This window comes from Polyodon spathula, chromosome 8 (genome assembly GCF_017654505.1).
Source record: "Polyodon spathula isolate WHYD16114869_AA chromosome 8, ASM1765450v1, whole genome shotgun sequence".
Classification (NCBI taxonomy): Eukaryota; Metazoa; Chordata; class Actinopteri; order Acipenseriformes; family Polyodontidae; genus Polyodon; species Polyodon spathula.
The window spans coordinates 7,622,249-7,648,270 of NC_054541.1; the positions used below are offsets into that span (position 1 = coordinate 7,622,249).

At 38.9% G+C, this 26,022-nt stretch overlaps 2 protein-coding genes across 4 annotated transcripts; one reads left to right on the plus strand and one right to left on the minus strand.

The window, feature by feature from the left end:
• On the minus strand, nt 1-999 carry LOC121320292 (dolichyl-diphosphooligosaccharide--protein glycosyltransferase subunit 4-like). Its single transcript, XM_041258544.1, has 3 exons — nt 900-999; nt 310-437; nt 1-119 (listed from the first exon to the last, which is right to left on the minus strand). The coding sequence occupies exon 2, from the start codon at nt 434-436 to the stop codon at nt 311-313; it is 126 nt and encodes a 41-aa protein (XP_041114478.1). The 5' UTR covers nt 437; nt 900-999; the 3' UTR covers nt 1-119; nt 310.
• Nucleotides 1,000-5,034: 4,035 nt separating this feature from the next.
• Nucleotides 5,035-26,022, plus strand: LOC121319283 (acetyl-coenzyme A synthetase, cytoplasmic-like). Of its 3 annotated transcripts, XM_041256544.1 has the most exons (19): nt 5,035-5,451; nt 5,676-5,827; nt 7,137-7,332; nt 12,646-12,737; nt 12,873-12,976; nt 13,161-13,233; nt 13,599-13,674; nt 13,811-13,931; nt 15,276-15,413; nt 15,681-15,851; nt 16,457-16,590; nt 16,797-16,929; nt 17,765-17,821; nt 18,962-19,042; nt 19,610-19,718; nt 19,951-20,019; nt 20,341-20,517; nt 20,630-20,704; nt 23,409-26,022. In XM_041256544.1, the coding sequence occupies exons 2-19, from the start codon at nt 5,701-5,703 to the stop codon at nt 23,528-23,530; spliced, it is 2,055 nt and encodes a 684-aa protein (XP_041112478.1). In that variant the 5' UTR covers nt 5,035-5,451; nt 5,676-5,700; the 3' UTR covers nt 23,531-26,022. The 3 variants fall into 3 exon arrangements, with proteins under 3 accessions (XP_041112478.1, XP_041112479.1, XP_041112480.1); XM_041256545.1 differs by lacking the exons at nt 5,035-5,451; nt 7,137-7,332 and having other exon boundaries at nt 5,742-5,827; XM_041256546.1 differs by lacking the exons at nt 5,035-5,451; nt 5,676-5,827; nt 7,137-7,332 and having other exon boundaries at nt 12,648-12,737; nt 12,825-12,976.

Below are 26,022 nucleotides of genomic sequence, written 5' to 3' on the forward strand. Positions count from 1 at the left end.
TACAGTATGTATAATCATTTACTCTTTTTGCAATTCATTGTTATAATATTCCTTCATATCTTGGACAAACATATTTCCAGTTGGCAGCTTTTCAGGTTTGGGTTGGTTTTAGTTTATACCTAATTGTAAAGATAAAATAAAACACAGTTAGACGTGCACTTAAGAAACCCTTTGTATTTTAACACAACAAAGCACTGATTAAACAGCGTCTATTATTGCATTGCATACATTTTCAAACACTAGTTTCAAGCTGTTGCATGTTGCGCAATGCTAAACCACGAAATTGAATACACCGATCTATTAACTTACTTCATCTTTTACTTTGTAAATGTTTTTTCGGTGTGTTTGCCACCACATAGTGGTAGAAAATAACGAGAAGAAAGACAGTAACTCCAAGCATGTTAGCGAAGACGGACAGGTGGTAATCGTCAATCATCCTGCAAAAAGGGGAACAGAAGGGTTATTAACCCTCGAGATGAAATATTACACGTCGAGGTTCTCAGACTGATTGTGTGAGCTGACGACTACTGGAAATTGGCTGATCAAACTATCTTTTACAGCAGTGCAAAGTTACACTACAATATCAGTGCAATGGTTCTTTAATAACTGTCGATGACAGAACAATGGTAGCTACGGTTAATGGTTGGCGATTTCCATATTTTTAGTTCTTATACAAACTATTTTTTTTTTTTTTTTTTTATATCTATTCGTGGTAGTAATTAGCAAATTATTATCTTGCTATATACCGGTTGTTAAGAAGGGAGGCTAGACTTGTAATTAATCTTGAAACGTTAAACCATAACTAGTGTGCAGCCCCAGTGAAATCAAATGCTCGCTACATCATACTCCCTTTTTCTGTTTTATCACATGTACAATAAAATGCCAAAGAAAATCGTTACCTGTTGTAAGTTTTATGACCAACGTGCTTGAGTTTGACTGACTGCTTCTTATTCTTAAAATGAATGCGCACATCACTTCCTTAAAGGCACTGGATAGGCTACGCGTCGTTTGCCGTTACACAACTTTTTTTTTTTTTTTTAGATAACGTACGCATCTCATCTATAGTCAAATTAAACTCCACCGAGTTTGTTTCATGACAGACCTAAGTTACCGCTGTGACTGCGTGAAAGCCAACGCTTTTAGAAGCGCTGCAGGGCTAGCAAGCGTGTGGGTCATAGTACACAAGATTCATTTCAATAAATACTTATTAATAAGAGTATTTTTAAAAGGTCCCTAAATAGTATTTTAATTGAAAAGGCGTAAGTGGGATCTACCACAATAATTTTTCATAATGCACATTTATACAAAATATACTGTACAAAATATACTCTTTAACATATGGAAGATGCTCACAGTCAGTCTGAACTCCCCGTGCTATGACCCAACATTGAACCTTTTCAAATGCTACTGATCACACATGCTGAACAGCTCATGTACACTAAGACAACTAATTTGTTTGTGCAGTGTGTTGTGAAGGCAGTTAAACATTAACTTTTAACACACCATTGCTGCCCTAAGCTAGCCATAAGGAAGTGGTTGCAACTAACAAAATAATTCCATAAAACGGTGGAACACAGAATAAGAATCACGTCTTCATAATACCCTTTACAGATACTTGTTTTTTTAACTTCAAAATGTGCCAGAAGACTATAAACTAGAAAATAAATCTGTATTGTATTTTGTGTTACATTATAGCAATAGCTGTTCCAAGACTTTTGCCATATATATATATATATATATATATATATATATATATATATATATATATATATATATATATATATATTATATTTATAATTTATATATAATTTTTAGCTATTAGGGACTTTGCAATGGGACGAGTTTGCAAGAGAAGTCTTCCTGGCAATCTTATACTATCTAACCAGCACTAGGACCACAGGGAACCCACTGTAATACAACTGGCGTTTCCGTTTTGTTCTTTAAAATGTACTGTGTTTTTCAATCGTCCTAATTTGGACATGCCAGGAAATAGTTTCTCTGTCACTGCACCTTCCAAGCAGCCCCAACCGGAAAGCAAACCTTCATCCCGCTCAATGGTGGTCAGTTTGACCAGCATACTAGCAGCCTAGTTTGGGGCAAAAGCCTTGCAACACTAACACTTATTGTCAATAGACATATATTTAAAACATACAGTAAGGTGCGTTAGTTGAGAATTTCCTTCAGGAATCATTCCCCAGTACAAAACTATTGCAGATTAATAGGAGACACCAAAATGAACTTAAATTGTTTTGGGGACTTCATTTTATATGGTGGGAAAAAGGCCTTGGAACAGTTATAAGCGTAATGCAATATATCTGTTTTTTTTCTTTTTTTTTTTTTTAAGAATTGATAATATAAAAAGACAATATGAAGACATGACTCTGTTATTATAGGAAACTACAAACTGTTATCCTGAGTTGTGGCGTTCCGGGGTTTTGGTTTTACCAAGTCCCGTCTCAAACGCCCAGTTGTGATGTTATAGAAGGTATTTTCATTTTTAAAAAAAACGATTCTTTCAGGTAGACCTGGTCATCTGGAGAATGAAAGTGTCCCCCTCCTTAACTTGTTCTTTCCCGTCATTCGCCAACCAAAAACTCCCCCTATTGCCCCTGTGCTTTGCAACCAATAACATGCTTTGACGACCTCCGACGTAAAACAATATCAGACGGAAGGAAAGTAAGGAAAGATATAGCTTCCGTTTTTGTATATAGAAACATTTTTTTTTCTTCTTCTGAATGAACTCATTCAAAGGTTTGTTATTTTAATGTAAAGCACCATTTAAATTTGAGTAAGAGAACACACACAATGATTATTGTTATTACAATTGTATCTTATGAGTAAAGTGTATGGAAATGTAATAAAAAAACACTGTAACAAATCCAATCAATACAGAGGCTGTTACATATGCATGGCACAACTATTATACATGCAGAATCCGGTGAATGATGGCTCCCTCTCTCCACCCCTTGCTCAGTCACACTCTAGTTAGCACAGCTTCAACCATCACCTGTCAGCTATTCATCAAAGTGTTAAGGAAAGACTTTCTCATCCAGCACACATAGGATATGTATCTGTGATTTTGACAAGAAGGCTTCCACAAAAGTTGCTTGCCATCATATTTAAACACTGTGTGAACTGCAGAAAGTCGTTTAGCTTCATTTAAGACTTCAAAGGTTAGAGGTTAGCATAGAAACACTGTTTTATTGCCATGTATAGTAATCAGTTACATGCATGAATAACGTATTGAAGATGCTATTGAGTTTGAAACTCTTATGTTTTAAAGATAGAAAACATGTTAAATCTTTTGTATAGGCTTTTCGGCTTGTCATTTCCATTAAAAATGCTTACACTGTATGCATAATTGTAACGACACTAAATACAATTAAACACTAAAATTCATGAAAATCAATTATGGTTCTGATTGAATCATTGAATATGTGTGTTCTACTCTAAGGCAATAGTACAAAAGGTAAACTTGTTTAATAATTAATAATGGTACTGAATCCATGTGACTTCTTACTCACATAACACAGCTTTAAAACTTATATTAGGCCAATAAAAGACATAAAGTGCATTTTAGATGAGCTGGAGTTCTGCACAAAAGTGCTGAGTGGCAGCATTGTTTTTTAATAGCCACTCTGCATGCTAAGAAAAACCCTTTCTATTGAGATCAGGGTTGTCCTTGTTGGCCTCTTTTCTGTTTTTCTATGGCTTGACAAACTGACTGCCACACACTGGTCTGGCTGTCAAGTGTATGCCAGCTTTGTGCATGCCAGCTATTTGATCTAGAAGATGGAGCTTGTTAGAACACTATCAAATTCAATTTCGTTTTTAGTTATTTTTTTCTGACGTGTGGACTGAATCACTGCAGTTTTCTTTTCTTCCTATAATGGAGTCGTAAAGTCTGTTGCAAACGCAAAATTGGGGTTGAACGATCAAGGTCAGATTATATAACTTATATAATCACTTTGCTAAATTGTAATGGTGAATTTAATGCATGTTTACCATCCTGTTAAATGATGGTCTTCCTGTGACGTTCACTGTTATTATTTAACCAATGGAACAGCTGGCATCCACACATAACATCATTCGGACAAACTAACCTTGAAAAGGATCTTCTGTAATTGGTGAAAATAAGTCACCAGTTTCCCAGTGGTTGTCTTCAGTGGCCGCCATGCTGTAATGGCACAGTCTTTAGATATCCTCTACAAATATGTGGGAGCATGTATTACCCTTAACCAGGGAAATGTTTCTTTTGCTTATTAAGGAAAGCTGCACATGCTAAATTGGTCTATTTTAGGAAATTATTGCATTTTACCAAGGGGGTACAGCTGCGCAGTGCAAACTCTGGGGTAAATGTTTCCTGAAACTGCGGAAACACTTGTTCTGCCAGAGGAAAGCTGTGCATGCCTGTTCCAGTGCAGATCACATCACAAGAAAGGGCAGCACAGCGTAACAATGAACAGAGATGTTGTTCTGTGACTGATCACTGCTGGCACCATCTCTACGCATAGGCAGTACTCAATGCACACTTTGTGATGCCATTTTGAATAATAATTTTGCACCATACAGATGCAGTTATCGTTACTGTGCTTTATAAGAGTATTCACTGTGCAGTTAAGCAACAAAATGATGAGCATGCAGCTGCACACTAACAATATTTGGAGCCCATGCATCCAGCCCCACGTGTTGTTAATCATGGAGGTCAAATTATTTATACTGTAGTAATACTAGACCGGTATTGCATCATAAACTACACTGCTTCAGATATAAATCATAATATTCTGACAAGTCAATAGAGAAGGTAATAGAACCGGAGCCGCCATTTTCACGGTCACCGCTGAAGTGCAATGTACCAACATTTGGAGACCTGGGTGTCAGGCATAGAATTGCAAAAACAAGCACTGTGCTTTTAAGAGACGTTTTTAAATTGTATCCGTCATCAGTAAACTCGCCGTTTGATTGGGAATAAGAAGTCACGCCCCTTTGAGGGCGGACGCCTCAAACTGTCAATCCACACAGTGTTCTTCTGTGCTCCTGAGCTGAGGCTGCTAGGGATGGGGAAAGGAAAGGCTCGGTTAAAATTAAGAAACATTACCGCTGTTTAAAAAAAAACAAACAACAACAACAACAAAAAAAAACAGTTTTAGTCACAGACCTGCGTTCAGTACTGGGTTTGGCTATTACTTAGGCTCGTGTGCAAACTGCCTAGATCTTTTTTTTTTTTCTTTTAATGTGCGATATTGAAATATTGCTATAAAATAGCAAAATCGCAAAGAAAAAGCACACACACATGTGGCCGTAACGTAAATCAGCCCTGTCAAGGGCATTTTGAAAAGCGTGCATTCATTATTTTTATTTTTGTTGAATATATTATTGTTGTTGTATTTAATGAAATTGCATATGCGTTATTTTCAGTGTATGTCTTTGGCTTTGTTTCCTTAGCGTAAGGTTTGCATCTATTTTTTTTTTAAATTCTTTTGAGTTCTCGCATGTTTTATTTTTATATAAACAAGGAAGTGGTGTTTGGTGGAGTTTTTTTTTTGTATGAACTTGGGCGCTTTTTTTTGTTTGAATTTCTTTTTTTTATAACAGCTACATATATTTGAAAAGCCGGTAAATATCTTCAACTCCGTTGCAAAACACACTTGTACTTTTCTTCTTTTTTAAAACAGAAAAGTAAACAATTAAAAACGAACAATGATTCCAAACTGCCTGCCCCAAGGAGAGGTGTACCATGCGTCAGAAGAACTGGCAAAAGAAGCGCATGTACCCAGCTTTCAAAAATACAAAGAGCTTTACTTGAAATCAGTTAACAATCCTGAAGGTGAGTTGTTTTCTGTATTCGTGTTAAGATTTAAGAACACTGTCTGTGTAAGGGCCCACTTATTTACTGCTTTCAGTTTATTTATTTGTGCTTTTGCTTGTTGCACGCGTAATAATAATATCTGAATTGTCTTTGAATCAAAACATATGCATTGGTAGTTCATTCAGAAGGGCAAATGTTGTGGGCCAGTGTTGAGTGCTAGCACGGTGACTCGTTAGTCTCACATCCCGACCTGACTGCTGGACCCCCTTCTACATTCAAAACACTCATTAGGAAACAAATTATGCAAGGACCTTGAATGTGACCGCGATCATCAAATTTGGTTTTAAAGAGTGATTGTGAACATCGATTGGAGATACAGTATACCTACACACTGTTTAACTAAGCCTCGAGCGCAGTCTAGTGTAAGTGCTCCATGTAACAATGCATGCGAAACATGCATTGCACTTCTTGACATGAGAGCTGGAGAGAAGAAATGTAAATTTGCATAACACCCTATAGGTTACCCACATGTTGATACAAACAGGCTAGCTCCCTTTCTCATACTGCAGATTGGTAAAGATTCAAACTACTAACAGATATAGCTTTAGTTAGACATTTACAGGTTCGTTTTTTTTTTTTTAAATCTAGGTAATTTACAATCATTGGGTCATTTACTGATTACTTCCTAGGAAGCTCATCTTGATGGACATTAAACTGTATGCTTTTCTTTGTAAACGATTGTACTATGTTGCCACTTTAAAGTGAGTTGTGAGTGTTTACCTAGTATGATTATTAAGGTTTATTAAAGATGGCAATAGTAATTTATTTACAAGATTGGTACTGTAGATCAGAGACTGTTGTTGGCAACCTTATTTCCCCCTAAACATAGTCTAGGTTTTTGTTTCAATCACTTTCCAAGCAGAACTACTTTTAAATGGTTATGATTGCAGTAAGTGCAGATCACTGCATGTTCATTGTTTTACAGAACGCATTTTGGGTGCCAGGTTTCAAGCTGCATTTGGGCTTGGATCCCAGTTCTTTCAGGAAATTGCACTAGGCTCTAAATAGTGGCATGAGGCCAAAGGATATTTTTAAGCTGACTTGATGTAGCTTGAAGTGTTATAATTTTGGTAGCAGTTTATTAAGAACAAAACACTTACCTGGTTAATCTGTAAAGATGAACTGCTCTTCTGTTAAGTCACAAGTGGGATATACATTCATGGTGCCTAGTAATGCAGGTCACAACTGACTTGGTCAGAGTAAGATCTTCGCTGTTCCTGTCCATCCATAGCCGCGTATCTCAAAGAATTGTGCTTGTTTCATGCAGAGTTCTGGGGTGACATTGCCAAAGAGTTCTACTGGAAAAGCAAACATAGAGGCCAGTTCCTGGATTATAACTTTGATGTGACGAAAGGAAAAATCTACATCAGATGTATGGAAGGAGCCACGACCAACATCTGCTACAATGTCCTGGATAGGAACGTCAAGGAGAGAAAGCTTGGGGATAAAATAGCGTTCCTGTGGTAGGTAGAGAGTCTGGGTTTAATGCGTTTGATTCATAGGCAACATTTGAATGCTAATGTTGAAGGACAATCTATGAGGCCGGTTTACTGTCTCTATTTAACCTGTTGACAACTACTGTCCTATCTGTGGGGCTACCACATAGGTGCTTGCATCACTTGCATCCATTCGGCAGTGAGCTTGAATGCATTACTTGCATCTTTTAACAGGACTGCTTATTCAGCAGTGTTGCAACACATAACTTGCATGTAAATACCTACAGTAGAAGAGAAGAAACAATACAAACTAGGACTAGTATTGCAACACAGAATTGAATGTTTAATCCCATTGGTTTCATAGGCTGTCATAACATTATACACATAAGAGGTAAGAACGTGGATTTTCTAGTGTTATAATTTGCTTCAGAAAACACTTTTTAGTATCAAATGTAGAGGTTGTGTACAAGTGTATAGAGGCAGATGTCCCAAGCAGTTCTACTGATGTGATGACAGGTTCACTGGGGGGCAGAACAAGCAGTGTTGTAAATAGCTGCAGGGAGAATACCATTTGGACTATTTTTTTTATTGTTGAAGGGCTTTCACAAAGCACAATTCTGAAATGGTTGGCTGTAGCTGCAGTCTAAGGAGGCTGGTTGATAGTTTTCATGCTATGCCCTTGAGGGGGTGTATGTATTCTGATGCCAGGGGGAACCATTTTCAGAGGCCTCTGAAAATGGAGTGTGTTTCTAATTTGCTTGGTCATCGGACTGCTGGTCAGTCACTTTTATTAATCATCTAATTGGCGAGAAGCCCATTGAAGAGATGGCCTAATGATACATTGGCTTTCAAGAGCGATTTATGTTCTAGTTTATTTTAACCCCTGTTGTACAGGTGGGGACGTTATTTTATTTTACTGTGCTGGCTAAAGATCTAGTGATAGTGGACTATTTTCCACTGTGCTGTAATCATAAAGCGCACATTTCATTTAGAAAGAAATTATGCAATTGGCACACTATAATTACTGTAACCTGTGTTGCATGTTCCTTTTAGCTGTTGAACTTTAATGAAGAGGAAATAAGGTGGAGCGGGAACTAGACTGCATTGCTGTTGATGGAGCATTCAGCAAGGTTTATTTTTTTAAAGAAATGGATTGATATGAATCCTGTACAGATGCTTTGTTTGTTGACTCGAATGTATACCTGCACTCCTTCAGGGATGATGCAGAGTAATTGCATTTGTTGTAAATCAATTCAAACTGAATACTGAAAGGTTTCTTATTTTTGGCATAGAGGTATCTGCTTAGTTTTAAAATCAGATAAACTAATTGGAATCACCACACAGGCTCTTGTGATTAATACAATTCTGTCTGTGAAGTAGGCCAACCGCATAGATCGATGCATAGATCGATACAAACGATTAATGTAAAGCAGGAATGGATTTCAACAGAGCTCATGTTCTTAGTTTAGGATGTAGTAGTACACTATACTTAAGGCCATGATTTTCTTTTACAAGCGCCTCTTCGCATTGTTGTTCCTTGGTCATTCACTGTTATTGTACAAACAAGAGTGGTTGTAAATATCTGATTTTTTAGACTCTGTTTCCTTCCAAGCTCTGTAGAGGTGCTGGTAGCCATCTCACTTGAGACCTTTTCATCACAGACTGGGAAATTGCTTGTTTATCTTCTAAACTTTGGTTTGAAGGTAACAGGTAAACCTGCTCAGAGAAGGAAACAAGCGTGTTTTTGGAAATCTGCTTGTGCTTGTATCTGCTTGTGTTTGGTACTGTGGATTGGGGTAGTTCTGTATTATTTGTAATGGAAACAGTGTCAGGTGAGGCTCTTCCCATGTAATGTTCTGTTTACATTGCTTATCTGACAGATATACACACACACCACTCCACCCAACTCTTGCCTTAATGAACACTATTTTTTATTTAAAAAAAAAAAAAAAAAAAGCTATTTCAGTGGGTTTTTGTCTTAAGGTGTAAAGGAGAACTAATAATGGATTCACCTTTCTTGAAAGATGCTTTGGATGGTATTTATTTCTGTGTTTGCATTCAGTCTGAAAGTGTGTTGTCTGGTGCCTAATTACAATCTGAAAGATTACTGGGGAAAGGATCCAGACAGATTAGACCTGTGCACAGTGGGACGCTGTGTTCTTAGGGCAAGCAGTGAAATACAGATCTGACAGTGTGTTCTGTAAGACACATTAGTTTTTGTGCAATGTATATAAATAAATTGATCCAGCAGCCAAAGAATGTGGTTTATTGACACTTGTGAGCAGTAAACCATGAAACCTTTCTACTGTCCTATTAATTTCTACTTCTAATGTATAATTTATAATGAGGGATTCTATCAACATAGACTAAAAAACATATAAACATTTCTCAGGATGCCCCAATACACAAAAAACAACAGAAGAGTACTTGTGTCCTTATCCTTATCCCATGTCCTTAGTACTTATGTCCAAAACCAGAAATAACAAACAAAAAACAGTGAATTCATTTTGCAAAACACAGGTTTGTAGTCCTGTACAAAAAGCTGGAGGCTGTTTTTTTAAAAATAAACCCTGAAAAGAAAAGAAATAAAAATGAAATTGTCAACCTCAAAGTATGCTTTAATTATGACAGCATGTGCTGAAGCCCAGTTTGTGCTGATCCCGAACGCTTTCCCTCGTCGTACTGTAAGTTTGTGTGGATATCAGCACAGTACTGAAAGCTGGCTAGCGCGAGTATTTTCAACTCCTGTTTGTTTGGATGCTCTACTATGATTTTAGTCTAGAACTTATCTTCTGTGCTCGGGGGACCATTCATTAATAAAGCTCCGGGTCATGTTTCAAACACTAACACTGTTTTTCACAGTGTGCTCTTCAGAGGTCAGTGGGCACAGCAGTGCTTTTATAAAGACGTGAAGTTCCTCTGTGCATTACAGTATTGAATTGTTTTGGTGAAGATGATTCAAGGGTGGCTGTAATGCCACTTTGCAGTTCTGTGGGGAAAAATGACCGAACTTGATAGGGATGCAAAATAAGCTATAGGGGGGCTGTGGTCAACCTAAGCATGCTTGCATTAACTGATATAATGGCAGATTGCCAGTTTTTTTCTTTTGAATAAATCTGGCAGTAAGAACAATTCTATGGATGAAAATCAAACTGCTGCAGAACTGGTCTTATTTAAAGAGTTCTGCAAGCTTTCAGTTTGTTGTTTTAAAAAACTAAGTACTTGATGTGTAAATCTCCTGAGATTTACAACCACACTGGCACATGGAAGATTAGGAAAGAATTTCAGGACTCCTTCGCTATTTGAAATGAACCCATTCCAGCTACAGTGTTGTAATGCTTGAGGGATTTCACATCTGAAAGGAGCATGTCAATGTCTACCCAATAGCATGTTCAGTGTGTATGTGCGCTACCGTATTTCCATCAAAACTATAAGACGACTCCCATTGCATAGCATTTTGAGCCATTCCAGGTTTTACCAGCTGATTGTAAGACTTGCCTAAGCTTTAGAAGTCACAGGCCCAGCAAAAAACAGAATGTCTCACACTGCAATGTAATGGGAGTTTTATTTGCATTCCTGCCTAATGGGAGTGTTCTTTTATAGGATAGTTAATGGGTTAAATAAAGTCAGCAAAAGTGACACTCTGCAATGTTTGAGTGTTCTAGTAACTTGGTTGCAATTTAGATAATTTTCAGCCTCTGTGTAGCTTTCAGATTGTGTCTGTGGTCCTTCTGTCTGAAGGGTTTTGCCCTTTAACACTGTTCTACAGCCCACACCTCCTCTGCCAACATTTTAATGTTGACTGCAGTATTACTGCCCATAGACTTGTTTTGCTTTTTGTGTGTGTTTTGCATTTGCATGTTATTAAAACATTATTCTGAATATGAACTATGGCATGCTCCTGGAACTGGCTATATAAATAAGCAGCTACTCACAGTAATGTATGTATTTTTTTTTACTCTTAGGCAGCCAGTTAATTTGATACAATTTCTGTCTTGTTAGTTCTTTAAACTAATTACAGTGGGTATAATAAATGATCGATCCAAGATGCATTTTTGCATCCAGAACCAAATACACTAGGCCAGTATGCCCTCAGCCTCCTTGTGAGATAGCAGGGAGGGGGTTAAAATCCTCCCTGCTTTAAAAACATGTGAAAATGCACTTTTTGGTGAATGGGCTAAGGGTTTGTAATTGTTTAATTGTTTTATTGGTTAGATAATCCCCTGCACCTGGTGCTAATTGTAAATTGGAGCCAGGTGCAGGGTGTTTAAGAGAGGCAGCCAGTCTGTTCTTGGCTGCTGAGTGAAGAGCATGACTGTGTGAGTGAGCAGTCGTGTCAAAGGTATCGTGTGAAACTTGTGTGTGGTTTTTGTGGCAGGTAAACGGCGTATCCATCCTGCGAGCTAGTTAGGATCTTGCATCGAGTGTTTAGTCAGTGCTCCGAAGGAGCTAGGTGTTTTTTTTTTGTTATTAAAGTTGCGCATCAGCGCTATTTCTCTTTCAATCTTGTGTGTTGTCTGTGATTTTTAGAAGGGAAAAGAACCCAAGTGGGTCTGTTTTGGAGAGCCAGCCGTCACACTCCTGTATATATCTGTGCATCTGCAGTACCAAGCAGGTTCCAGTGTTGGGGACAGGCAGTGGAGTGCAGCATTGGAAATGGAAGATTCCCTATGCTAGGGGAGGTATTGGAAACATAACTCAGGGAAATACGGTTTAACTTGCTCTTCTTACCCCCCTTCACGAGCTGCTTTTGCCTATTTTGAGAAGGTTGTGGTGTGTTAAAGTGATTTATTTTAATACAGCAATTGTGAGATTAAAATATGCCCACTCCAGCGCCCCCTGGTAATCTATTCCACACACAACCAAGATCTACCTACTTAAATTGTAATATTAATTTGGTTGAAATAATCTTATTTTTTGTTTTGATTCCCCCTAGATTTCTAATACCAATTTTAATTGATTTTTTAAAAAACCCCTTTGTGTCTTTATTTTTTTAAACCCTTTAAACCAATGTCCATTGCTTTATAAAATCGCATCCTCATATGAAGCTATCTTGCAATTGTATCTCCCATATGTACCCATATTAAGAGGTTGTTTTTTTTTTTTTGTATCCATCCCCATGTGAGGTCACCATGCATGGAAGGGTAAGTGATTGCTGAGTCAGAGTGGAACTTGGATTTTGAGAATGTCCCATGCAAAATGAGCAAAGGCTGATCAAGGATAACAATAGTATGCTACAGAATCCAGTCCTGTTTGTTTGCAGCCGGGATTCACCTGTCTTGTGTTGCGTTCTCGGCTCATCGCTGCTAGTGAGGTGTGTTTTCATTTGTCTTTCTCCAGGGAAGGAAATGAACCGGGAGATGAGATGAAAATCACCTACCGAGAACTGCTGCTGGAGGTCTGCAAATTCGCAAATGTGTTGAGATCGCAAGGTACTTGAAGACTAACTACTGTTATAACTGTGTAAATGTGATGGCTACCATGTGTACTTAAAGGTGTATTTCTCCTTTTGTTTTTAGTTTTTAGAATTTTTTTTTTTTAATACATGTGAACTACATTTTGTTAAGGGGTGAAGAAGGGTGACTGCATCTCTATCTACATGCCCATGATTGTGGAACTAGTGGTTGCCATGTTAGCCTGTGCCCGAATCGGAGCAGTGCACTCCATTGTGGTGAGACACAATCATTTTCATTAAAAGTAACTACAGTAAGTATTATGCAAACAGTTGCTAATTAGAAAAATAACATCTAAACAAATGGGACCAACGTTGGGCAGATTTGGTGGTTTCTCTAAGGGAAAACTCTCATGAAGTGTGCTTTGTTGTACGTTACTGGAATTCAGTTTTTCTTTTGCAGTTTGCAGGATTTTCTGCAGAATCTCTATGTGAACGAATCTTGGATTCAAGCTGTGTCCTGCTCATCACTGCTGGTAAATAACTTTCAAATTGTGGGAGTGATTTTTAAACAAGGTGTGCTTTTTCATGATGGGAATTCACTGTGGCCTTTCTAAACACAGTTAATCGTCTTTTGATTTGTATTTGTGTCCTAGAGAGCCTATCAGTACCAGAGTATTTTCGTGAGAGAGAGAGATGTTATTCATACTGAATGTTGAGACTCTCTTTCTTGGATGACTTTCTTTATTGAACATAATAAACTGCCTGGACCTCATGTAGTACCCCTATATATTTTCTGACTGAATTAACCACAGTGTACAAATGTACTGTGATCAATATTTTTTTTTATCTGAGTAAATGTAAATAAAAAAAGATACTAACTTCTCTCCTTTTATTTCAGATGGGTTTTACAGAGGCGGTAAACTAATTAACTTGAAGCTAATAGCTGATGAAGCACTCCTGAAATGTAAAGAAAAGTAAGCAATGTTCGTGAGAAGTCAACAATGGTCTTTAGTGTCCGATTAGCATTGTAATTCCATGCTACTCCAAATGTATGGCTCCCGCCGCTCTCCCAAGGGGAATAAAGCAGGACATTTTTGATTTTGGTTTCAGAAATCTCCTAGTGAAGAAGTGCATTGTGATAAAGCACCTGTGCAAAGAGGAGGTCAGCTGGGACGAGTCCTCATGCTGCTCACAGTCGCCTCTGGCCAAGAGAGCCTGTCACAGCGTGCAGGTGAGGGGGGGGGGGAGTTCTCACTGCATGGTCTGGGTTCAAAGCCAGCTCGGGTGACGAGTACAAAGGTCTGGTTTTGTGCTTTTACTTTAGCTTTACACCGTTGTGAATTATAACACAATAAACATGTGTATGTATAAGGTGGTTTCCACATCAAGTGAATCTAATAGCATTAAAGATGTCATTTTTACTCAAATACCTTTATTAACTTGTAACACGTGAAGTTACAGTGGAGTTCCTTATTAAACACTCATTCTGTCTGTTAAGAGCTGCACGCTACAGTGACATTTCTTTCCCATCGCAATCTAGTTACGTTTTTTTTTTTTTTGCAAAGGGGAGAGGTGGGTGTAGGCATGTTTATTGTATACATTATCATACATTGATTTTAATCCTAGCCTTTTGGTTTGTGGCACTTGATTTTACCACTCATCAATTTAATTTGTGTAATAATCTTTTAATTAACATTTTAGCAGTAGAAACTGAGTGAGAAAGTAAAGACAGTCTGCCCCAAACCCCAGGTATCAATGTACATTTATTTATTTATTTTTTGCTATTGGGGAGGTTCAGTCAGTCTTACCCTAACCGTGACAGCAGCTCTGAAGACTAGGTATAGCTTCATTATCGCTTCTCCCCTACCTGTGTGTTAGCGGTGTTGTAATCTTCCACTAACCTCTTAACATTCAGCCACTTTTGACAAGACTAGTAAAACCGAACAAAAATAAAATTCCATCTGTTTACAAAAGCCTCCTGCACCAATCTACTTTACACTCATGAGTTTGACCAGTGTGTAGTAATAAAAAAAAAGCCTTCCAACTAATTTCCCCCAAAATTAAATTTACTGTAGTCAAACCGCCTGCCTTTTTGATAAAGCACTGTGACAGAACTATAAACTGTGGAAGAATGCACGCTTGTAAATCATCATCAAGCAGATAAAATAACCACTCCTTAATGGATTTCCAAATGAACATCTGCCCTGGCTGTCAATGCAGCCTGCTGATTGTGAGTTCATGGCCCTGAAACAGGGTGGCTTGTCATCCTGAACCACAATAACACTGCAGGAAAACTACGAGTTAACCTGTTTCCATGTCAGACAAGGTCCCTGTACAGCAGTGTTTCCCTTAAGCCTGAATAATTACAAATGTATTATTATTTTTTTAATTATTTAGTTGACATACAAATAAACTAAACACAATACAGTGGAACGGTGTCTGAAATAGAGCTGGTTTCTTAACGTTAAGGCTGTCGTTCACATCATTAAGTAAAACCCCAGGGTATTGCTTGGCGCTGTGTGTTGGCCTGCACAGCGTATTCATCTCTGCGTATTAAGCGGCTGGTGCCCTCCAGGTTCCCTGGAACCCGGACGTTGACCTGTGTTGGCACAAGCTGATCCAAGACGCTTCCGAAGAGTGCGATCCTGAATGGTGCGATTCAGAGGACCCCCTCTTTGTACTGTACACCAGTGGCTCCACTGGTAAGCCAAAGGTAGGTGCCCTCCCTTTGTGACGAGAAATAATAGAAGATGGCTGCTTTTACTATAGTATTACTGCAGCTTTAAAGGAAATCCATAAAAATAACCAAAATTGCGATATTATTTCCTTTTACATGTATGACTTACATTGGCGTTTATTTCCGGATACTTTTAATTTAATAAAAGAACTGTGTGCGGTGTGGTCTGTGCTGTGGGTTGCTGGTTGAAATAGATGTATTTCTTGAATTTTAACCCCCCACCCTGGGGTCTTTCTGTTCCAGGGTGTACTGCACACAGTGGGAGGATACCTCCTCTACACCGCGGCCACGTTTAAGTATGTGTTTGACTATCAGCCTGATGATGTGTACTGGTGCACAGCTGATATCGGGTGGATCACAGGACACTCCTACATCACGTACGGACCCCTCGCCAACGGGGCTACCAGCGTACTGGTGAGTGCACTCTAAGAATGCAGTGCCCCCCACGGTCCTCTTGAACTCCGCACTGAATTAGAAACCTCAGCCTGCCACCAGGAAGCTGCATGCCAGGGCACTGCCACAATGTAAATGGCTGCAGAATATTGAGCATGTTTAGTTTAAAAAAGAAACCTTGAAAAGGTAAATACATCTGTAGCTGTTTATTTGTTTCTGACTGTGGGAAAATCCTGATTTATCAGGCACTGGCTTAGTAGCTTCTTGGTGTGGTCAACTACCAGACAATACAGTACTTCACTTTTATATAGGTTTGCTACATTCTTTTAGTTCAGCCTTCTGCTCAGCTTTGAATGTTAAACAAGCCTTGTTATTTTTTGTTGTGTTTTTATTAACTCTAAATTTAGCAGAAATGAAAACGTATATAAATGTTTGTTTAATCTGTTTCACTGTGAAAGTAAGTTTTTAGCTTTTCATTGAACGGGTCAAGTGGTCACTTTTTCTTTGTTCCACCGACTTGACTTTCTGAAAAAAATAACTGCATAAATCAGTCGTTCAAACGGCAATAGCCTTTCATTTCTACTATGATTGGTGCAGATGTCAGATCTGTTACTTTTCTCCCTCAGTTCGAAGGCCTCCCCACCTATCCAGATGTGAGTCGACTCTGGGAGATTGTAGACAAGTACAAAGTCACTAAGTTCTACACGGCACCAACTGCCATCCGGTTACTCATGAAGTTTGGAAATGAGCCTGTCCAAAAGTAGGAGCATTTTTAAAAAGATCAAATAAATTAGAGAGAAGAGAAAGTTATTTAAATTGTGTACTTGCATATGGTAATATCATGTGTTGAGTAGTTTCCTGCATTTTTGGTTTATTTTCAGTAAGATTTAAGTTGCAGCCAAATTATTTTTGTATTTATTTATTTTGTTCATATAATTGTAATTTTGTTTTATTTCTGTGTTTCAGATACAGTCGCAAGTCTCTGAAGATCCTGGGGACAGTTGGGGAGCCCATTAACCCTGAGGCCTGGCTGTGGTACTACAACATTGTGGGGGAAAAAAGGTGCCCCATTGTGGACACTTTCTGGCAGACAGAGACTGTGAGTGTGGGGAGGGGAGAGGAGAGATGTACACTTGTTTTGTTAGCCAAACATTAAAATACTTAAAGGCTAGAAAGCTTTACTAAAGGTAAATCAAATATTTCAGCTGGTGCCTTTATCAGCATACTAGCTAGAATTGAACACAAAAACAATGACCGGTCTAAAGTGTAGTAAATATTTGCATAGTAAATACAAGAGGTATAGAGGTCCTGCTTGCTGGGTTCAGAATTGAAACACTGATTCACGTTTATGTTGCTTCCAGTGTTGAGTATTGCAATGTATTATTTGCTAGTCTTTCAGATGTCTCTTAAAATGATTGAAGCTGATACAAAATGCAAGTGCCATTTAAACGTTTTGTTTCTGCCTTGCAAGGCAATTCATGACCTCTGACCTGTCTAGTTGATTGAGGGCCTTACTCCATATGTCCCTTAGGCTTAGATCAGCAAATGCAGCTCTCTTGGTATTCCCTAGATTTTAATGAAAGAACTCCAGGGTCTTTAGCTGCTGTGCTCTTTAGCTCTGGAGTTCTCCTCCCAGTATAATTAGGTGAGCTGATTCATATTTGAAGGTATTTTTGATCAGACTTTTGTTTAAATGTAGCTTTGTAGGAACTATTTTTGTAAAGCGTCCCAGGATGTCTCTGCATGAAGGACTCTCTGTATGCGTTATTGGTGTGGTGTCCTTTATATTTCCACGTTCACCAAGTTTAAATGTCCCTCCCATGCTATCAGTGATGAGACAGCTGCTGAGGGAAGCAGAGCATGTGATCTTGTAACCTCAGCCCTGCATCATGCCCCTGGGGCAGACGTTGCTAACCAAGCTGCATGTGTTTTAGGGAGGCCATGTGATGACTCCTCTTCCTGCTGCCACGCCCATGAAACCAGGGTCAGCGGTACGTTTCTTTTTATCTTTGAAATGCCAGCTTTTTGCAGTTGCCCATAAAAACCCTGTGTGGGTTCCAGTGATAAACGGGTGGTGTCAGATAGTTATATCTTTACAGGACTAGGATAGTAATGTTCTGTTTCATTTGATTTTTGACCTCTTGACCTACTAATTACTTCATAGCTACCTCAGACTGGAACCCTTCCAGGCTCATGGTGTTATGGACAACTGCGCAAAGGTCTGCGGTCCTTTAACCCTTTGCGGACCATTTATTCAGCGCTTGTCAGGCAAGTCAGGTCCAATTTATTTTCATGTGCGCTGTTTATTTTATATGCGCGATTTAGAATATTTTTTCAGAGTAAAACAGGTTTAAAAGGCATTGAATCGCAAAAGGACACTCGGTATTTCATCTCCAGTCAAGTCTCACCCCTTTTTCGCTGTATTTGACATACCTCATTATAGATGTGCGTACTGGTAAATCCTCTCCTGATCACTCGTTTTATCACCGAACTCCTCAATAATGTGATCCAAGTCGTTATTGTATTACTATAACATCTCAAAAAGCGTTGCAAATATCCGTAATATTCTTATACTGGGTGCAGAAGCAGCTATCTCCTTTGTTTATGTTCATGTTGTCTCTGTGGTGCAGGGGGGGCTATCAGAAAACAGATTTTTTTTTTTTTTTTTTTTTGGCTTCATTCGGCTCCTATCGGTCTCACTCAGCCATTGAAAGGTTTTCTCAGAGAAAAAAACGACTAAAGACCTGTGCTTTATGTTTTTTTGATGTTGGACAGGGTCCGACATAAGACTGGAAAAGGAAAATTGTAATGTCGGACCTGGTCCGACCATAGGATCGCAAAGGGTTAATTTAGCTGCATGCCATTCAAACGGCACAGTCTCGAACTATGGCTCCTGCCTGCAGCACTGTAAAGGGGAATTGCCAGGGGTTTGTGTTTTGTAAAAAGCGGCATGATGCTCAAAAGGTCAGTTTAGCATTGAAAGGTTTCAGGACTGCATTGCCACTATAGCATAACATTACTTCAGGAGTCTGAACACTCTGCATTTATATCTCAGTATTGTCTTTGTTTTGTATTCCTTCTGTGATGTGTTTCTGAGCTCTTTTGAAAAACAGCGTTGCCCTGTTTTCCAGACGTTCCCTTTCTTTGGAGTGGTTCCTGCCATCCTCAATGAGTCTGGGGAGGAGCTGGAAGGAGAAGCTGAAGGATATCTGGTATTCTGATTAGGAATTCTTGCTTTGGAACAGTGGGGGTGGTAATCCTTTTGCAGTGTCTTTTCAAGTATACAGGTGGACTTATTAATTATGTATCGCCAGTAATTCTGGCCCACTCTATCCATGGAGAGGAAATAATTGTTTTTATTTTTCTTAAATAAATTTAGTCATCTCCAATTTTTTACCCGGTTTTCTCCCCACTTTAGTGTGCCCAATTATTGTGCATCCTCGGCTCACCACTACCAACCACCATGCCGACTCGGAAGTTTACATACAGTAAAGACATGAAGGGTGTAAATTCGACCAGGACTGAGGTTTCCTGTTCACCAGCATCCCCTACTGGATGAATACATCATTGCACTTTTTTCAATCTTAGGGTGGGGGTGGAGGTGGGGGTGGGGGGGATTTCACAGGAACATGTTGAGCTCTTTACAAGGAAGTTATCTCCATGTTTGCAAGTGTTTTGTGGAATATAGGTTTTAGATTAGCTTTCCAATCATTGTGGAAATATTTCACTTCATTCTTAAGTTTCTTTTTCATTGATTTTGATCTTGCCCGTTGCCGCAGGTGTTCAAGCAGCCGTGGCCCGGAGTCATGAGGACAGTCTATGGTAACCACCAGCGGTTTGAGACCATCTACTTCAAGAAATTCCCAGGGTACTATGTTACAGGAGATGGTAAGAATGGGGAGGGACATGTTTTGGAGACCTCTAAGTTCATGCAGTAAACTTTTCCAGATGTTGAGGGATTGTCCTCAATATCACATACACCAGCACCAATCTGCTGTAGTCCCACTGGGATAACATTGTGTCTACTGTCCAACAAAGCGCGCTGTTAAAAGCCATTGTTTATCAAATTGTTTTTCTTTTTTTAAGTAGCTAATGAAATGTGTATTTTTCTTTTCTTTAGGCTGCAGGAGGGATACAGATGGATACTACTGGATTACTGGAAGGATAGACGACATGGTGAACATTTCTGGTGAGTCAGCTGGACAGCTTGAAAGTCATGAGCGGTTCCTCTTCTGATACGGACTCGGCACTACTGCAGGGTTCATTTGTGTTGTCTTTCAGCAGGTTGTCCTCTGTCAGTGAAGCTCTGGTTTAAGAAGGTACATGTGCGAAAGACCAATAAATAATACAAATCTATGACATCGTTAAAATAGGTCTGTGCATTGGGCTTTACATGTTATTGCAGATTTTATTTTATTTTAATGTTCGCTGTTTATTTTAAAGTCCATTGCTGTTTAGATCATCCCCTGTAAGGCCCAGAAGCATGTCTTTAGCTCTGTCCTGTGTTCAGGTCATTTGCTGAGCACTGCCGAGGTAGAGTCTGCGCTGGTTAAGCACTCTGCGGTGGCAGAGGCAGCCGTCGTCAGCCACCCACACGACGTCAAGGGGGAGTGTCTTTACTGCTTTGTGACGCTGAAAGATGGGCAAGAGTACACCGAAGCACTGGAGGCAGAGCTCAGAAAACAAGGTAGATTATCGAGCACATGTACGAACTACCTGTCGAGAAAGCATCTCGCATCCAAAATGTTTTTTGTTGTCTGTGAATTTATTGTCCTAAACCATAATTTTTTATTTTTCAGTCAGAGAAAAGATTGGACCCATTGCGACCCCTGACTATATACAGAACGCACCTGGGTTACCCAAAACACGCTCAGGTAGGGGTTAAATACCTGCTCAGAAATAAAACGTGAATCTGATTTTAATTGTGTATTTCGTGACTAGTTAGTGGATAGTGTCTAGGGTGGTATGTATTTAAAAACGTATTGGCATATTATATATATATATATATATATATATATATATATATATACACACACACACACACATACAGCTCTGGAAAAGATTGAGACCACTGCAAAATTCAGTTTCTCTGGTTTTACTATTTATAGGTATGTATTTGGGTAAAATGAACATTTTTGTTTTATTCTATAAACTACTGACAACATTTCTCCCAAATTCCAAATAAAAATATTGTCATTTAGAGCATTTATTTGCAGAAAATGACAACTGGTCAAAATAACAAAAAAGATGCAGTGTTGTCAGACCTCGAATAATGCAAAGAAAATAAGTTCATATTCATTTTTAAACACAATACTAGTGTTTTAACTTAGGAAGAGTTCAGAAATCAATATTTGGTGGAATAACCCTGATTTTCAAGCACAGCTTTTATGCGTCTTGGCATGCTCTCCACCAGTCTTTCATATTGATGTTGGGTGACTATGCCACTCCTGGCGCAAAAATTCAAGCAGCTCGGCCATCCATCTTCCTCTTGATCACATTCCAGAGGTTTTCAATGGGGTTCAGGTCTGGAGATTGGGCTGGCCATGACAGGGTCTTGATCTGGTGGTCCTCCAACCACACCTTGATTGAGCTGGCTGTGTGGCATGGAGCATTGTCCTGCTGGAAAAACCAATCCTCAGAGTTGGGGAACATTGTCAGAGCAGAAGGAAGCAAGTTTTCTTCCAGGACAACCTTGTACTGGGGGGGTGGGTGTGTGTGTGTGTATGTATATGTATATATATATATATAATATACACACTACACATGCACATACTTTCACGGCACTGTGTTTGTGTATGTATTTGCCCCGTCCTGATTTTCTGCATTTTTGCACACTCCTCACATTGAATTTGGTCAGATCTTTTTGTGGGTTGTAGTAGTATATAGAGGGAGTCTGAGAAAAAATGACACCAAAGTTTTGTGCTTCTCTCATTTATTTGGTGTGCAAGGTAATCAAACATGCAATCTTCAGGTGTGAAAAAGTTATTGGCCCCCCCCTAGTTAATGCAACCCCATTAAAGGGATAATTAGGGTCAGCTGTTTGAATACTTTGGTTAACAATCAGGCCTGATTTGGGCCAGCCCTGCCCAATATAAATCTGACTGACTTTGCCCCTTACCATCAGAGTGAAGTTGTCAGCACACAGGTTCTAGAGGCACATCATGCCATGATTAAAAGAAATTCCTGAAGACTTCAGGAAAAAAGTTGTTGATGCCTATCAGTCTGGAAAGGGTTACAAAGCCATTTCTAAGGCTCTGGGGCTCCACCAAACCACAGTCAGAGCCATATTGTCCAAATGGAGAAAGTTTGGGACAGTAGTGAATCTTCCCAGCAGTGGCCATTCCTGCAAAAATCTCTCCAAGAGCAAGGTGTAAAATCATCCAGGAAGTCGCAAAGAACCCTAGAACAACATCCAGGGATCTGCAGGCCTTTCTCACCTTGGCGAAGGCCAGTGTTAATGACTCCACCATCAGAAAGACACTGGGCAAAAATGGGATTCATGGCAGAGTACAAGGTGGAATCCACTGCTCACTAAGAAGAACATGAATGCTTGTCTCAAGTTTGCCAAAAAGCACCTGGATGATCCTCAAGAGTTCTGGAACAATGTTCTATGGACAGATGAGTCAAAAATTGAACTTTTTGGCCAACATGGGCCCTGTTATGTCTGGCGAAAACCAAACACTGCATTCTACAATAAGAACCTCATACCAACTGTCAAGTGTGGTGGTGGTAGTGTCATGATTTGGGGTTGCTTTGCTGGATGACTTGCCATCACTGAAGGAACCATGAATTCTACTCTGTATCAGAGAATTCTACAGGAGAATGTCAGGCCATCTGTCTGTGAGCTGAAGCTGCAGCTGGGTCATGCAGCAACACAATGATCCGAAACACACAAGCAAGCCTACATCCGAATGGTTGAAGAACAAGAAATTTAAAGTTTTGGAATGGCCTAGTCAAAGTCCAGACCTAAACCCCATTGAGATGTTGTGGCATGACCTGAAATAAGCAGTTTATGTTTGAAAACCCACAAAGTTCACAGAGTTGGAGCAGTTCTGCATGAAGGAGTGGGCCAAAATTCCTCCATGGCGCTGTAAGAGACTGATCAATAACTACAGGAAGCGTTCGGTTGCAGTTACTGCTGCTAAAGGTGGCATAACCAGTTATTGAGTCTAAGGTGGTGATTACTTTTTCACACGGGGCATTGGGTGTTGCATAACTTTCTTTAATAAATAAATGAAATAAGTATCAATTTTGTGTTATTTGTTCACTCAGGGTCGCATCTAATAATAGAGTTTGGTTAACGATCTGATAACATTGTGTTGGAAATATGCAAAAATGCAGAAAATCAGAGGGGAAAATACTTTCATGGCTGTGTGTGTGTGTGTGTGTGTCTGTGTATATGTATATATATATATATATATATATATATATATATATATATATATATATATATATATATATATATATATATATATATATATATATAATATGTATTTAGGATACAGTAAACCAAAGGTGAATAAATAAAAAAGGGACCTGCAAGGGTAAAGTGTACTTTGTGCTTGTTCTTATTTGTAGGCAAGATCATGAGGAGGGTATTGCGCAAGATTGCCCGGAATGACAAGGACCTGGGCGATATCTCCACGCTCGCTGATCCTACTGTTATAGAGCAGCTCTTCAACAACCTCTGCGTGCTGTAATCGCAGCGTCTACTGTCGATTTGTACAGCTGCTATAATCACAGCGTTACTGCTGTTTGTAAAGCTACATTAAAGAAAGGAAGGGTTGCACAAAATGTGGAGAAGAGAACCAAATTTTTAAAAATAAGCTCATTTTAACTTTTAACCTGTTTCTGCTCATGTTAGACTACAAAGGGGCCTGGGGAATTCATTTTTATGTTTTTATTTTTTTTCTGTTAAGCAGTTTGTAAAGATCCTACAAAGACAGGATCGGTGCTTAATTAAAACGTCTTTTATATTACCAGTTCAACACTAAGACACTATAGGAATGAAATGCATTGTGTTTTGTGCTGCAAGTTATAACAATGTTGGGATAGATTTAGTGTTCCGCAGCATCTTCCTCGGACCTCTTTACTGGTCTGTGGTACTGAAACAGTTCACTTGCCAAAAATAGGTGTTCCCCTACTGCCTTGAGCCTGGTGATCCTGTCCATGGTTTCTCTGGGTATGAACATAAGGGGATTACTGGATGAACATATTTTTCTAGGAGGCTGTTATTTCATCAGGTCCTGAAATAAAAATTGGTCGACCATTGAAAATGACCTGTTTAGCATCCTTCTATATGTTCCCAGGTGAATTTCAAAGGGCACAAAAATTGAAAGATAATGCAGACTTGTGCATGCTGATGCAAAATGGTTTTTATTGAGAAGTTTCAAAAATGCAATGCGGTTTTGCATCTTCAGAAGCAGGCCTGTGCCTTAGAAATCACTGAGCCCCGCTGTGGCCTGTTCTTAAAGCAGTTTGCTCCAGTCTGTAATTTATTCCCTATTGTTTTAATGGGGGGTGATGAGAGAAATCCATTTTACACAATGAGGAGGACCTGTAAATGAGCTACAGAGTGGTTTCATTCCAGTTTTGCTACATGAACAGCTGTTTGTTCTTAAAATAGGAGTACATTACATCCTGGAACAAAATGATTAGAGGACAGGCACTCGGTCTGTGTGTTTTCTGTGTTTTTAAAAGTCCTGACCTTTCCAGCTTAAACTGTCATTCACGTTTCTCTTGTTCATTTAAATGACAGCTACTTGATTGTACTTGTTCACTATCTATCATCTTGGTTATCCATCATCCTTGTTTTACTTAATTAGTATCTTGTATCATACCTGTTGATTGCGACAACTCATGTTTTTGTTTTATTTTCGTGATCCAAACACGCCTATGGTTAAGAAAAAGGGGGCTTTGTAAATCGTGAATTTATAAAAGTATTCAAAAAGTGTAAACTATGCACCGTTCCTTCCTTTCTTCCAGTCCTCATTTGATGCAGGGTGAAAAAGTGCATTACATTTGAATCTTGCAGTGTCATCTAGTTGAGTAGAAACATTAATCAGAGTATTAACATCAGGGGGCAGCAGAAACGAGGTTTCAACAGTGACAATACTAGTAAAACAATTGAACCAGTCAGGAGTCTGAGAGGTTGAATACTCAGGTTTATTTTTTCTTTCAACCCTACCTTACAAAAACACACACCTCTAATGTGTAACTGGATCTGTGTGCAATTAGAAACGACTGGACTGGAGCACTGCTAGGAGTCTGCCCTTGGAGCAGCACACACTGGTTGTTGGAACTGAACACTCCACAGCAAGCAGGTGCAGGTCAGTGGTGTTGATTGAGCTGATTCACCATTCTGGTTTATTCTATGTAAGTGTACTGGATTATGGCACTCCTGGGTTAAGTAGGATAGAAGGCAAATTGTATTTGTGTCTTAGATGAAGCAAAAATGTACCACAAACATGTACATTTCAACCTGCTGTAAAAGTAATGTGTTCTGAACAGCTTGCAACTTTTTGATTGTGTTAAAAGGAGAAATTTTGGTTTGTAGGTTGTGGTTTTTAAGAGCAGGCATATTTGTGGAATGTTTGTGTGCGTGCATTTAAGAAATCACTTTTAATTACTGCACTGTGTAATACATTTTTGGTCTGTCAGTACGATGTGGCTATGTGTTAAACAATGCTAAATGTCATTTCAGTAATTGTTCTGTCCCCTCATACAGTATGAGAAGCCAGTGTAAAAATACAAGCTTCATAATAAGAATGGCAACATTTTATTCCTCAGTTCAAGCAAGTAGTAGAAGCTCACGATCCTGTAGTTGAGTCAAAGTGACAACCTTGTATCATTCCTAAATTTAAGCAAAGAGGCTTCTTTTTATGAATAGTTGAGCTACTGTGACTTTGATGTAAAACCACAAGACGTGTACTTGTGGTTAGTAGTTATTACCAGGGCATAAATAATGGTTTGAGCTGACTTCATGTGTAATAATGAATCGCAAATGTGGTTTTGTGTTTAGCTTTTCTATGAATGTTATGTGCGATAAACCAGTTTTTCCCCCATTGTTTTGTTGACCACTGTATTGACAAATACAAGAGATGTAAAAGAGAAATTGTGCCTGAGGACATGGAAAATCAAATGTTTGTCATCTTGCTTTTTGTAAATTTAAAATAAATCTTAATAAAATATA

Coding starts and splice junctions, on each gene's coding strand:
- LOC121320292 (XM_041258544.1), bottom strand. CDS start 436: ATGATTGACGATTACCACCTGTCCGTCTTCGCTAACATGCTTGGAGTT.
- LOC121319283 (XM_041256544.1), top strand. CDS start 5,701: ATGATTCCAAACTGCCTGCCCCAAGGAGAGGTGTACCATGCGTCAGAA. Junction 13,675..13,810: donor CTCCTGAAATGTAAAGAAAA/GTAAGCAATGTT, acceptor TTTTGGTTTCAG/AAATCTCCTAGTGAAGAAGT. Junction 15,414..15,680: donor GCTCCACTGGTAAGCCAAAG/GTAGGTGCCCTC, acceptor TTTCTGTTCCAG/GGTGTACTGCACACAGTGGG.